This window comes from Macrotis lagotis, chromosome 1 (assembly GCF_037893015.1).
Source record: "Macrotis lagotis isolate mMagLag1 chromosome 1, bilby.v1.9.chrom.fasta, whole genome shotgun sequence".
Lineage (NCBI taxonomy): Eukaryota > Metazoa > Chordata > Mammalia > Peramelemorphia > Peramelidae > Macrotis > Macrotis lagotis.
Genome location: NC_133658.1, coordinates 176,654,050 through 176,669,346, shown reverse-complemented (window position 1 = coordinate 176,669,346; position 15,297 = coordinate 176,654,050). Strand labels below are relative to the sequence as shown.

General features: G+C 38.0%; 1 protein-coding gene across 8 annotated transcripts in view; it reads right to left on the bottom strand.

The window, feature by feature from the left end:
- Positions 1-564: 564 nt before the first annotated feature.
- SEL1L2 (SEL1L2 adaptor subunit of SYVN1 ubiquitin ligase) overlaps positions 565-15,297 on the bottom strand; it is a 172,188-nt gene continuing 157,455 nt past the window's right edge. For 3 of the 8 annotated variants that reach the window (XM_074225848.1, XM_074225853.1, XM_074225867.1), the window contains 2 exons: positions 4,345-4,473; positions 566-1,716 (listed from right to left, as the gene is read on the bottom strand). In XM_074225848.1, coding sequence (XP_074081949.1) covers positions 1,597-1,716; positions 4,345-4,473 — 249 coding nt within the window. In that variant the 3' untranslated portion in view covers positions 566-1,596. Of the gene's footprint in view, positions 1,717-4,344; positions 4,474-15,297 lie in introns of all 8 variants that reach the window. The other 5 variants (XM_074225838.1, XM_074225885.1, XM_074225832.1 and 2 more) reach the window with 2 other exon arrangements.

The window sequence follows — 15,297 nt, the reverse complement described above, 5'->3', positions numbered from 1 at the left end:
GGAATAGACAGAAAAGATATTAATACATATATTTATAGCTTCCCCAAAGCAGAGAACAAGTGAATCTGATTAGCTTATACATGAGCCCAGTAGATAATATTAGATTGATATTAGAAGTGATACCTCAGACACTTATCTATCTCTCAGTTTAGGTTTAACAGAAAATCCCTTCTTCTGGGGGTGGGGTAAAGCATTGACTAAAGAGAAGAGTCCACGCCCTAAAGGGAGGATCTAGAAACAAAAAATTCTGCCAACAACAGTGGACTGGAATGGGGTCTGGGATGGAGGGGAGGAAGCAAAAGAGATTAACTAGTTCTTTTTAGACAAAAACTTTCAATCTCACACACTGCCAAGCACACTACTACTACCTTTGAGAATGACCAGGACCTGCTAAGTCTTCCTAAATTTTTTTTCCCTTTTAATGTCTTCCCATATTTCTAACTAATTTAGGGATATGAATATTGACCACAACTTCACATAACACAAAAATATCATTCACCTATAAAATCAAAGGACATTTATTGATAAAATTGAATTGCAGCATTAGAATTCCAGATCAATGGAATTTCTCCTGTGGAGGGTTTTAAAAGTCCATCCAGTTAGTTGTACCTGTTTTTCCCACAGTAATACCCAATGAACATGTTACTACAGGATCAACCTCCAAACATTTTGTTCTCAAAGATAAAAGCTTCAGGGAAAATTTCCTGTAGCTTACCACATTACCCTCCCACCAACTGAGTACTCAGTGATTTTCATTATACATTTATCTGCTGTCCTATCTCTTTCTCTGCTGTCTTCTCCAAGAGGAAGAAAGGTGGTAGAAGTTAAATAGAAAGAATGATCATCTATTGAATAAATGCTCCTGTTGCAAACTTGAAGACTTTCCCAGAACCCACAAAACTACAAATTCCCTCACTGAGAGGGCATTACAGATAGTGAAGTACAAAGGGCTTGCCTTCTCTATTTTAATAGATATGCTAACTTTCATGGTCCTCTCTGTACATTTCATTAGCAAATCATTTAGAAGCACCCCTCTCCTGCTTGCCTTGGTGTCTAAAGGAAAATCCAAAGGAAAAGCAATGAGTATTTGGGGTTTAGGAGGACCTTCTACAGAGCTGTATTAATAACATTAGTAAAAACAAATCTTACATTTACATTGTTTAAAAAGCAAATACAGCTATTTTCTCACTTTATCCTCATAGTAATTTTGTGAAGCAGGTTGGGTGGTTGTCCTGATTTTACAGATGAGAAACATGAGAATTACAGAATGGCAAAAACTGGAGCAGAACTGAAGTCTTCTGAATCTGTCTCAATATATGCTCCATTGTTGCAGGTGTTGTCTTCTAAAATGGTTACCAGATTTTGTCAACCTTCTTTTACAATGAAACTGAATTTGTTGTTTGAGCATGCCTACACTGGATTTATTAACAAACACATATTTAAGTGGGAAATTTTTTTTTTATTAGAAGATTCCCAGAAATGAATGGAATCCATTAGCAGGCTTTTACGTGATTGGTGTTTTTCACTGGTTGAGTCTAAGCAAGTAAGTCCAGAAATGAGTGGACTCTACTAGGAGATTTTCATTTGATTGCTATCTTACTCTAGCCAGTTTCTGAGCAATATTATCAGCAAAACAATAATGAGACCAATGAAAAATAAATCCCAGTTGGGTCCGAGGGTGTTCTCCAACTTCAGCCATCTCCATTTCATATTATACTGTTGAGGAGGGAAAAAAAGTTAGCTTAGCAATATAGACATTGAGATTCTAAATTATTCATCATTTCATTGCCTTCCCTTTTAATCTCATCTCATAATATTTTTCCACCCTGTGGTCTTCAACCCAATTGGATTATTCTGCCCCCTGAGCATATCCTGACTTTGTATCTTTGTCAATGTTTTTTCCTAGAATATTTTTCTTCCCACTATTTGGTTATTGAATTCTTTGTTGCTGTTCAGTAATTTTCAACGATATTAGATCAGTTTCCATTTCCTTCTCCAATTCAATTTACAAATGAGGAAAAGGAGGCAAATATGGTTAAGTGACTTGTCCAGGGTAACACAACCAATAAAGTGCCTGAGGTCAGATTTGAACTCAGAAAGATGAGTTTTTCTAATTCCAAGTCTAACACTCTGTCCCTTATGCCATCTAGTTTTCCTGCTTGAATTCTCACCTAATTCAAATGCCCATCCATCAGTATGAATATGAACCATTCTCTGATTTCTTTAGTCTACAATGATCTTTTCTCTTTTGGATGTTATGTAGCACTTTGTTCTGTGACTCTGGATTGCCTTTATCATATTATTATTTTGAATTATAGTGATGCATACACATCAAATCCCTATCCCTATTTACTATCCCTATTTACTTTTATGTGTATATGTTGTTTTCAATCTAGAATAAACACACCTTGAGGACAGGAAGTGTTTACTTTGTCTTTGTAGCTTCAGTGCTGAGGATACAAGTATCTGAAACCATTTAATAAATCATTATTGAATTTAATTCTAGACTATAAGTTTCAGAAGGACAGCAATTATTCCTTATATAGACTAGGCCTCCAAATATATATTGAGAAAACTTTTAACCTTTCAAGTGCCTAGTATAATGCCTTGTACATGGTATTGATCAATCAACTTTTGGGAAACTGAATTGAATTCTGTCTCCAAACATGATAAGCACACAATCTGTCATTAGAACAATACTATAAGCATTAAAAAAAAAGCCTTGCACTTCCCTGGAATAGCCTTTAAAGACCCATTGTGATCATTACAAGGAGACATTAGAATGGAAAATTGAGTGAGGTTTAACAAAGTTTAAGAATAAGATTTCCTTCTCAATCAGAGTCTACACAACCCAGAGCTTATTGAAACTCATTTTAGGACCACTGAAAATTCTGAACATTCTTTCCCATAGATAGGTCTGCTAGGCCACAGAACTGGGGCCTTCCAAGATCTAATTTTGTAATGCCTTTGATATTGTGAACCTTTCTTGAATAGCTCTATGATGTCACTGATATGGGTATTCTCACTCATGCTGGAGATTACAAACTTGTTTCTTGCATATCCATCCTGTGCAACTCTAGTTCACACCTCTCTTAGTTTTCTTCTAGTGATCTACCCAAACTGTTGGAGAACATCCTCTAGCTCTCTCAATATTACCTGAATATCAATGTAATATATAGGTTCTATATTGATGATCCCTTTTGATACATAGAAGCTAATTTTTTTCCCCTTCTGGTCATATATTTTCTACTTATTTCTTCATTTTGTAGCATGAAGATATTGTATCATTTATCTTCATTGCTGATTTCTATTTTTATATCACTTGGCTTATATTACCTATAAGAGATTTATTGTACTTTGAGATATTTGCATATCACCCAAGTAAGTTTCTTGCTGGCAGGGACTATATGTTCTCTAACTTTATCTTCTCTGAAGACAAACTAGGAATCTCAGTATCTAGGCAAATTTAGTTGGTAGTGGGAGGAAGGGATGAGAAGAGAGGGAAGGGACTGGTGTTGATGTTCTGTGAGGGACAGTTTCACCTCAAGTATAATTTTGCTGGGATAGAGGGCATGGCTCATCCTTCTTCCCCCTCCTCCTCCTCCTTCTCCTCAATTTCAACTGGTCCATAATCCTACATTTTCACCTTCTCCTACAATCTTCTTTCTTATCCAAACCCTACAGGGATGCAGTCTAGTAGGAGACTGGAGAAGTGTAGCAGTAGTCTCTAAGTTACTCTAAGGAGTAATTGCCTTACTCCCCTTCCCAAGATGTTAGCTTATACACAACTGCTTTTTCCTACTTGGGACCTGGTCTCCCCCTTAGCACCTAGAACAATTTCTTTGATGTAGAATGTAATATTAGTTAAATATATAAATCAACTCCCTTTTTGAAATTTCAAAAATGAGTTAAAACAGAATTTTTTTGTAAGATGTGTGTGTGTGTATATATATATATATACATATTTTAGTGCATTATATTTATGTATATATGTTATGTATTTATATACATGTATGTGTGTTTATTGTTATCTTTCATTGTCAAAGAGGTCTAAAATGTCATCACTATGTTGGAGTCAAAAATACAATGTGTCGGACTGTGGCTGATCAAATCAATACCACAGAACAGGCATAAATATACACACACATATATACACATATACAGTGCATATATATAACACATTTATATATCAATATACAATTGTATATATCAATAACTATAAATATACATTTAACATTTATACTTATAAAGTAAATTGAACAGTTTGCTTAAAAGGATTATCACAAATTGAGCTACTCCATCCGATCTTAAAAAGTATGTGAGAATAGTTCAAACCAAACTTACCTTGTAAAACCTGAAATCTTTGATCAAATGCATCATCTCTAATTTCAAGAGTGCCAAGAACACCGGTATGTGGGCATCTGGGCTTGTTTCAGCAGCCAAATCATATAATCTCCTTGCCAAATGAATGTCCTGAGAACACAAACCCAACAGGCACATTGTGAAGAGTCAGTGAAGCAAAGATGGAATCATTTCAGTTAGGGAGAGAGGTTAGGAGTTGTAAGACAAGTTTTTAGCTCATTGTATATCTTTGTGATTTTAAGCAAATAACAAGATTTTTTTTTTAGCCTGAATTTTCCTCATCCAAAAGGCTACCATGAGGATCTAATAAGAATAGAAAACAGGACTTTTCTAGAGACAGCTCTAACCTGATTGTTAAATTTTTATTGTGAATGTTTATACCCAGGAAATCAGGAAATACTATCAATAAGGCTTGATATGGTTGTTCTGATGACTGTCTAAGAAAAGTGACTCAGAAAATAATGCATATTAAATTTATTAGTATATCCTGAGTGCTTTCCTTTAACCCTTAGAGAGCCACTTGTTAAACATTTACCAGGACACCCTTGCCATACATGCAAATCTACTTGCATCTTTTTAGAGATATAATCCTACTTATTGCTAATTCTGGTTTTACCTGTGTGTTACCAGAAATATTTTTCAAAATCAATAGCAGGACTTTACCATTTTTCAGTTGTTTCATTGGTTTTATTGGTGATCATGTGCATATGCTGTGCTGTGCTGTGTGTGTGTGTGTGTGTGTGTGTGTGTGTGTGTGTATGTGTGTGTTGTAGTTTGGTTCCTCAAGGGGCACACTCAGAAAAGAATCTCATTTTTTACCACTTATGCCATTCATTAACCAACCTAAGGTGTATTTTTGTCTTCCTATTTAATATGCCATGCATCCTGTTTGGCCACCTGCCCAGTCCATCTTGCCATCTGACCTGTCACTGCTGCCCTGATTCCTATCTTAACTATCACTCTTAACACTATACCCTCAGAGATGGTGCCCCCAGATTGGATCATATCTGCTTTAGAATACCTTTCCCTGTGGCTGTTATCTCTGAATAAGGAATGAATAAGTGAAAACTTTCCTAACCTACTGTCTAACCAGCCCCAGACTGTTAGACCAGTGGTATCAAATTGCCCCAAAACTTCAGTCAAGTCACAAATTAACATCTACGTTCTATTATATTTTTATATATTTTGTCAAATATTTGCCAATTACATTTTTTTTTGGTTTGATAGGGAACGTTGCTGGATCATCATGGCACCTGTGCTTTAGACCATCTTTTACATTCTTATAGTCATCCACTTAGTCCAATTTGACACCTGAACTAAAGACAACCTCTCTCTTTCTACCTATTATTTTAAACACAGTAACCTGAGTAATAGTATTATTGGTTTTTAAACAGTGATGTTAATAGATTAAACCATGGATCAATTCACTATTCCTTTGATTCTTTAGAGGAAAATTTACTTTCCTGGCCGTGTGTGTGTGTGTGTGTGTGTGTGTGTGTGTGTGTGTTTATAAATTCTCCCAGAACAGTGAATATCACACTTTTTGTATTTTTTTCCTAGGTACTGAAAACTGTACTGGAACACACTGAATAAGTACTTAAATGAATTTTTTTTAATCTATTCATTTTAGGAAGGAGCCAAATAATAAGTGAATGACTGAGAAGGGAAAAATATTTTCAAAGGATTTTCCATGTGTCAAGATTGCTAGATTTTTCTATAAAGCTTCAGTCAATTTGCTCTGTTCTTCTAGGTTTGAGGTTGGGATTCAGGCTGTGGGAATGTTGAATACTTCAAAAGGAGCAAAAGGTTACTTCAGGGAAGAAATGTCAGAAGGGATTTTTCTGCCTATTCATATGGTTATCTCATTTTCCTCCCTACTGTATCAGCCCAGTTTCAGAAAGGAATGAATCCTGAAGACTAGCATACTAAATATAGTTATTAAGTGGCTTTCCATTTCTTAGATAAGGGAATTGCTGAGTCATTTTTGTAGTTTTTCAAATGCTGAATAGCCTTCTAAATTAGTTAATTTGAGAAGAGGCATTTGTCTGCCTTAAAATCTTAAAATCTGATAAGAGAACTGTAACTAGATCTTCCTGGCAAAAGACTAAATGGATCTTGTAAATGTACTAATTTCTACATCTAATTCCTTCAAATTCATTTCGCATCCATTTTAAAACACTCTGCTGATTATAACTTCTCCATCCTTTTCCTATATAAATGGCATGTTTAATTCAAAAGGAAGTTCACCAGAAATCAGTCTTTATTGTAGATAGATAAATGTCAGACATTTAACTAGGTAATATTTTTTTTTATTTTTAACACTATTTTTGGTTTTTGCAAGGCAATGGGGTTGAGTGACTTATCCAGGGTCATACAGCTAGGTAATTATTAAGTATTTGAGGCAGGATTTGAACTCCAGGGCAGGTGCTCTATCCATTGCCCCACCTAGCTGCCCTTAGGTAATAATTCTTAATTTATTCCTCAAGACAAACGGCTCAACCATTGAGTTGTCAAATGCAAAAAATTAAACTCATTTGGGAAGAAACCTCAAAGGCTCATCACAGTTCTCTCGTGGTCTCTAGGCATCACTGTGAGCAATCTATCTGGGAAATGGTATATCTTTTCCCTTTTTAATATTCAAAGAAAAAAAATTCAGCCCCCCCCCCCCGCCTTGGAAATGAATGGGAACTATATCTATTTGTCCAGATTTGAAGTCCAGAAATGAAATAACATTTGGGCCAGAGATGTAGATATGGAAGTGTCCTTAGAGGTCACCTAATCTTACTCACTCATTTTACCTGTGAAAGGCCTAAAACAGAGATTAAGGGACTTGTCCCTGGTCACACAGATAGTAACAGGGTAGCTGAAATTCAAATCCAACTCCTTAGATTCTAAATGCAGTACTTTTTCTACTATAGTGGGAGTTCTTAACCATTTTTATGGTGTCAGATCCTTTGGTGAAACTGATGGATTTTTTTCCTTAGAATAATTTTTTTTTAAATTCATAATTGAAGGATATGCTGAATTTGAGTTAGAGGTTAGTAAAAAAATGCATTTTTTTCCCATCCAGTTTTATGGACCCCCTGAAATTTTCTATGGACACCAGGCTAACAACCCTAGTGTTTGTTTTTTTTTTAAGTTTTTGCAAGGCAAATGGGGTTAAGTGGCTTGCCCAAGGCCACACAGCCAGGTAATTATTAAGTGTCTGAGGCCGGATTTGAACTCAGGTACTCCTGACTCCAGGACCGTTGTTCTGTCTACTGCACTACCTAGCTACCACAACCCTAGTGTTTTAACATATTGTTAGACCTGTAGTTATTTAATTGTGCAAGACATTAGTCATCTTTGAACTTTTACTGACAACTTATTTAATTATTTAAGTCCGTAAAGGTCTATGAATACTACAGTATCATACTTTCAGTTCAGGATAGGATAGGATCTTCATTCAATTTGTTTTAAATTAAATAACCCAGACTTTTAGTTACAGGTTCTATTCTCTCCCAATGTTCTTATAGAATATTCCCCCTGGGAAGTCATAGGTATCATAGTGAAAGCTTCATTAAATTGCTCACCACTCTTCCACAGTCAAACTCAGTCAGTGACCAATTTGTGACTCTGGCTCTACTCTTTTTGGAGTTTTCTAGCTCACAAACTTTAGCTGTCTCTAAGACATATCTATAATGGAATTCTGACTCCTCTAAGATATGGGAGGAATTTTTAAAAATATATCTATATTGGTATCTTTCTTTCCTCCTGAGTACTTTTTATTCCCAAGACAAAAGTTTTAGCAATAAACACTTCGCAGGGGGGTGGAGCCAAGATGGCAAAATGATGGTAAGTAATGCAGGCAGCTCTCCCCCAGATCCTTCAAATGTCTTTAAGTAATGAGTATAACCAAATTCTAGAGTGGTAGAACCCATGGAAAGACTGAGTAAAGCAATTTTTCTGGCCCAAAACACCTTGGAAGATCTGCAGAAAAGGTCTGCTATACTGGGGTTGAAAAAGGGGTTGGAAAGGGCCACAGCACAACCTGGGCAACCATGAATGACTCTAGCCATCCAAGAACATTTCTGTGGGGTGCCTGGGTCCCTGGGAGTGCTTGGGTCTGTGGCAGCAGGGATGATTTCCAGACCTCTCAGCCCAGGGATCACAATGAGCATGGAACCCAGTCCAGTGCAGGCCTCAGCACAGTCCTGGCCCAGGGAACCAGAAGCAGGATTGGGGAGCTACACAGCAGAGAGACACTGGGCAGCTGCTTCGAGAGAGCTCAACCCATGGATGGTAAGGGGGTTAGGGAAGACTATAGAGGTTTCTCTGTTATCTCTGAGGCAAAACTCTGTTGCTTTGCCCTTTCTCAGATCCCAGTTTCAGATAGGGGAGCTTTACTGCCATAGTTGAACAGGACTCCTCTTCACAGGTCTAGGGCAGAGGGGAATATTTGTGGTCATCCACAGACCAGAGAAAAGGCTAGGAGAGCAGTCAGAGCCTCTGGAAAAATATTATAGCAATTTCTCTGAAAACACCTGCAAAAACCCTCAAAAATTTGAGAAAGTGCATCCTCCACCCTGGAAGCAAAGAATTAAAAATTAAGTCAAAGACTGAGGAATTGAGCAAACAACAGAAAAAAAAATCTGATCATACAATTACTTTGATCCCATGGATGATCAAAATATACCTCAGAAGATGATAAAGTCAAAGCTTATGTCTCCAAAACCTTTAAGAAAAATATGAATTGGTCTTAGGCTATGGAAGAGTTCAAAAAAGATTTTGAAAATCAAGTAAGGGAAGTAGAGGAAAAATTGGAAAGAGAAATGAGAGCAATATAGGAAAATCATGACAATCAAGCCAGCAACTTGGTGAAGAAGATATAAAAAAATACTCAGGAAAATAACATCTTAAAAATCAGTTAACTGTTGCCATTGCTGATCGCAACTCCCTCCTTTCGTATTTCTCCACTACCATGTACTATATTTTCTCTCTCCTTTCACTCTGACTCTGCTGTAGGGCAGCTGAGTGGCGCAGCAGACAGATCCCCGGCTCTGGGGCCAAGAGGCCCTGAGCCCCCATACCATCCCTTAGGCCCAGTATCCACCTGGCCCTATTTCTCTCCTCTTTACTTCATCGCTCAAGCGAGTCTATATTTATGGGGGGAGGGATATTTCGTTTACTCTTAAACACGAATATTTTATTAATGTATTAAAAACCCATTATTTCTACAAAATGAGAATAAATATTAAATAAAAAAATTAAAAATCAGTTAAGGTCAAATGGAAAAAGCAGTCCACAAGGTTAATGAGGAGAAGAAAGCCTTAAAAAGCAGAATTGATCAAATGGAAAAAGAGATACAAGAACTCTCTGAAGAAAATAATTCCTTCAAATATAGAATGGAACTAGGGGAAGCTGACGACTTTGTACAAATAATGTTTTTTTTAATACATTAATAAAATATTCTTGTTTAAGAGTAAACGAAATAACCCCCCCCCCCCCATAAATATAGACTCGCTTGAGGGATGAAGTAAAGGGGAGAGAAAAAAAATTAAAATAAAAAAATAGTAATAAGTGTAGGTATGGCCAGGTGGCACAATAGATGGAGCACTAGCCCTGGAGCCATGAGCACCTGAGCCCACATCCGGCCCTGTACACCCAACAATCACCCAGCCATGTGACATGCAAGCCACCCCAACCCCACTGCCCTGCAAAAACCAAAAAAAAAAAGAAAAAAAAAGACCCAAAATAAAATAAAAATAGTAATAATAGTAAGGGAACTGGGTGGTGGACAGAGCACTGGCCCTTCAGCTAGGAGCACCTGGGTCAAAATCTAGACTCAGACACCCAAAAATCACCCTGCTATGTGGCCCCAGGCAGGCCACCCAGCCCCATTTGCCCTGCACCCCCCAAAATAATAATAATAAAAAATGTGCTTGAGTCTTTGTTCCAGCACGAACAACTCTGTTGCAGGTGAATCACATTCTTTATGTTAAGTCCATCACAAAAGTTTCTTACATATTTTTCCACTGTTGCCATTGCTGATCGCAACTCCCTCCTTTCGCATTTCTCCACTATCATGTACTATATTTTCTCTCTCCTTTTACTCTGACTCTGCTGTAGGTAGCTGAGGGGCGCAGCAGACAGATCCCCAGCTCTGGGGCCAAGAGGCCCTGAGCTCCCATACCACCCCTTAGGCCCAGCATCCACTTGGCCCTATGGTCCCAGACAGGCCATCCAATCCCAGCCCCTTTCAAGAAGTAAAAAATAAAATGTGTTATATTTGACTACTCTCCCGCCCATCCTCTCCTCCATCACTCACACTACCCCCCTTCCCCCTGTCCCCCCCCTCCTTCTTACTCCAGATGCCTATACCCCATTGAGTATATATGCTGTTTCCTCTCCTAGCCACCTCTGATAAGGGCGAAGATTCCCTTGTTCCCCCTTGCCTTCCCCCCTTCCATATCATTGCAATAGCTCATTGTAATAAAGAAAAATCTTATTATATGAAATATCTTGGCCTATTCCCCCTCTCCTTTTTCTTTCTCCCATTACATTTCCCTTTTTTTCTATTGACTCCATTTTTACACCATATTTTATCTTCAAATTCATCTTTCTCCTGTGCTTCAACTATAAAAGCTCCCTCTACCTGCTCTATTAACTGAGAAGGTTCATATGAGTATTATCAGTGTCATTTTTCTATGCAGGAATACATGCAGTTCATCATCAAGTCTCTTATATTTTCCCCCTCTCCTCCAATCTCCATGCTTCACCTGAGTCCTGTATCTGAAGATCAAACCTTCTGTTCAGCTCTGGCCATTCCAACAGGAACATTTGAAATTCCCCATGTTCATTGAAAGTCCATCTTTTTCCCTGGAAGAGGACATTCAGCCTTGCTGGGTAGTTGATTCTTGGCTGCATTCTAAGCTTTTTTGCCTGCTGGTATATTATATTCCAAGCCCTACGAGCTTCCAATGTAGTTGCTGCTAAGTCCTGTGTGATCCTGACTGCAGCTCCACGATATTTGAACTGTGTCCTTCTGGCTGCTTGTAATATTTTCTCTTTGACTTGGGAGTTCTGGAATTTGGCTATAATATTCCTAGTGGTTGGTTTTTTGGCATCTCTTTCTTGGGGTAATCGGTGGATTCTCTCCATTTCTATTTTGCCCTCTGCTTCTAGAATATCAGGGCAATTTTCCTGTAGTAATTCTTTGAAAATGATGTCAAGGATCTTTTCCTGATCATGACTTTCAACTATTCCAATAATTTTTAAATTATCTTTCCTAAGTCTGTTTTCCATATCAGTTGTTTTTTCAATGAGATGCTTCACATTTTCTTCTAATTTTTTATTTTTTTTTTTTGGTTTCGAAGTATTGAATCCTGGTTTCTCATAAATTCATCAATCTCCCTGAGTTCTATTCTTTGTCTAAAGGATTTGTTCTCCTCAGAGAGTTTTCTTATCTCTTTTTCCATCTGGCCAATTTTGCTTTTTAAAGCATTCTTCTCCTCAATAACTTTTTGAACTGTTTTATCCATTTGACCTAAGCTGGTTTTTAGCATGGTATTTTCTTCAGCATTTTTTTGGATTTCCTTGACTAGGCTGCTGACTTCATTTTCATATTTTTCCTGCATCTCTCTCCTTTCTTTTTCCCAGTTTTTCTTCTAACTCCCTCATTTGCTTTTCAAAGTCTTTTTAAATATCTGTCATAGCCTGAGCCCAATTTCTGTTTTTCTTGGAGTCTTTAGATGCAGGAGCTTGTGCTTCCTCATCTTCAGACTGAGTATTTTGATCCTTCTTGGGCTCATATGTAAAATATTTCTCAATGGTGTTCCTCTTTTTTTCTCTCCTTGCTCATTTTCCAAGCCTAATCCTGTTTTTAGGGTGCTTTCTGAGCTTTTGGGACACTCCCACAAAGGTCTCAGTGTGTGAGGCTCTGTCCTTTCTCCTGGTCTGTGAATGACCATATGCACCCCCCCCAAGCGCTGAAGTGGAGGGGACCCCTGCTGTTCTATTGGGGGGGGGGGGCTAGGCTGTGATCAGGATCTGAATGTGGTCAGAGTCCCAGAGTCCTGTTCCAGGAGCAGAGCTGGGCAGTCGCTCTCTCTTCACTCCCCTAGGTTCAATGGGCTCATGCCCTGGGGGATCCTGCTTACCTGTTCTGCCTGCTTCTGTTTCCTGGAACTTGGCTGCGCTGGACATGCTGCTCTCTGTGTGCCCTGAGGGCTGGGCTTCTTGTGCTTGCTCTGGCAGAGGTCCCCGCTGTTCCCCCAATTTTTGCCTGGTGCTCCCTGGCATGTAGCTCAGGAAACTCCCCAGCTGCTGTGAGCTGTGGCTCCCAGCGCCCTGGGGCTGCCTCCAGGAAGCTGAAGTTCTTTTGCTCTGGTGGGCCTCTCCTCTGGCAGGCCGCCCCTACCTTGAGTAGGTGAACTGCCTCATCGGGTCCCTCTGTTAGTTCTGTCTCTCGAAAATTTAGTTAGAGTCCTTAGCTTACAAATTTAATGAGAGAGCGCCTAAGACACGATCTGTTCTTGTCACCATCTTGGCTCCACCTCCCAGCCAATGACTTTGTGAAAAATCAAGAAACAATTTAAAAAAACCCAAAAGAATGAAAAACTAGAAGAAGATGTGACATATCTCATTGGAAAAACAACTGACCTAGAAAACAGATTCAGGAGAGATAATTTTAAAATTATTGTTCTTCCTGAAAATCATGCCAGCAAGAGAGCCTAAACTTCATTTCTCAAGAAATTCTCCAGGAAAATTGCCCTGATATCCTAGAACCAGAGTATGAAAGAGAAATTGAGGGAATCTACCAATCACCTTGCAACAGAGATCCCAAAATAAACAAACTTCCAGGAATATTATAGCCAAATTCCAAATCTCCCAAGTCAAGGAGAAAATTTTATAAGCAGTCAGAAACAATTCAAATATTGTGAAAAGCTTCAGTCAGGATTACTGATTTAGCAGCTTTTACATTAAGGACTCACGGGGCTTGGAATATGATATTCTGGAAAGCAAGATAGTTTGGGTTACAACTGAGAATCAACTACCCAGCAAAAATGAGCACTCTTTCAGGGAAAAATTGGACATTCAATGAAACAGGGGACTTTCAAACTTTCCTGTTGAAATGACCAGAGCTGAACAGAAAGTTTTATCTTCAATTGTACTACTCAAGTGAAGTATAGAGAGGGTGGACAGGAAGGGCAAATTAGGAGGGATTTAATGATGATGACCTGCTGGTATTCTTCCATTGGAAGATGATACTGATAACCCTTATGAACCTTCTCATTTATTAGGGCAGTTAGAAGGAGCATCTATAGACAAGGCACAGCAAAAAGCTGAATATGAATGTATAATATTTTATAAAGATGGAGTTAATAGGCAAGAAAGGAATGAAGTAGAAGAAAAATAAAGGAGAGTTGGAATGGGCTAAGTTATTTCATATAAAAGCAAGAAAAACTTTTGCAATGGAATGAAAGGGGGGAAGGTGGGGAGGAATGAATGAGCCTTCAAATGCATTGGAAGTGACTCAGAGAGGAAAGAACACACACACACTCAATTGAGTATAGAAATCTATCTTACCCTAGAAGAAAATGGGAAAGGGATAGGAGAAAGGGGAAAGGGGGGAGGGGGTGTAGGTGATAGAAGAAAAGGAAGATCATGGGAGAGGATAGTCAGATACAACACACTTCTGAGCAGGGACAGGGTAAAAGAAGAGAGAGAGAGAGAGAGAGAGAGAGAGAGAGAGAGAGAGAGAGAGAGAGAGAGAGAGAGAATAGAATAAATGAGAGTGGGAAGGAATAGGATGGAGGAAAATACAGAGAATAATAGCAAATGTAGGGAAAAAATATTACAGCAATTTCTCTGATGGACTTTAAAAATGCTATGTCCAAAGATTGAGTTGATAGTATCTGAATACAGTCTGAAGCACACACTTTTTTTCTCTCACTTTATTTTTTTGAGGTTTCTTTTTCTTTGTGTGTGTGTGTGTGTGTGTGTGTGTGTGTGTGTGTGTGTGTGTGTGTGTGATTATGTTTACTTTTACAACAAGACAAATATATTAATGTGAAAAAAATTAAACATCTTTCAGGTTGCCAAAGGAACTAGGAAGTATAATATTGGTTGGCATTAAGTGTTTTTTGGGGAGCATTTCCTTTTATAATTTGTTATAGGGGAGTATTTTTTTCTTCTAGGATCTTAATGTCTAGATGGATTGGAAACCCTCCCTCACCCAACTGCTGCTGCTTTTCCCTCTAATGTTCTTTTGTATTAGGGGCATATTTACATACACTTTTTTCTCTTTTAGAATATAAGCATCTCCCTATTACTGTCACCGGTCTCCTCTAAGGAAATGCTCCACTGATGATTTTTTTCCCCTCATCGTCAGCTGTTCCTCTTCTCTTTCCACTTTACTTTTACGAAATGTCCAAAACTGAACTCTCATTCATTTATTCAATAAATACCTATTCTGTGCCAAGAATCATAGAAGGAGCTGAGGGTACAGATTAAAATATATAATATATGTATATATATATATATTCTTTACTTCTTTAACCTTAAGGGACTTACATTCTTCTTTATAAATATAATTTGTTTATAATACTAGACATGGGAAAATTCCAGATAAAATGCTGTAGAAATAGTTGAAGAGGAGTAAGCACATTGTAAATGATCTTAAAAGATAGGTGGAGGAATTTATATTTTTTCCTAGAAACAATAGGAGGCACTTTTTGAGCAGGAGGGGTGACATCTTCAAGGAAGAGAGTAAAGAGACAAAAATGACTTAAAGGTTTCAAGCCTGGATGGCATGTAAGTTAGTGGTGCCATAGACAGAAATAGAGATGTTAAAAGGAGGAATAGATTTAGGGAGGGAAATTACAAATTCAGGCTTTAATCACATCTCTCCTAGTAATTGTCTCTAATTTGTATGTGTGTGCATATATACATACA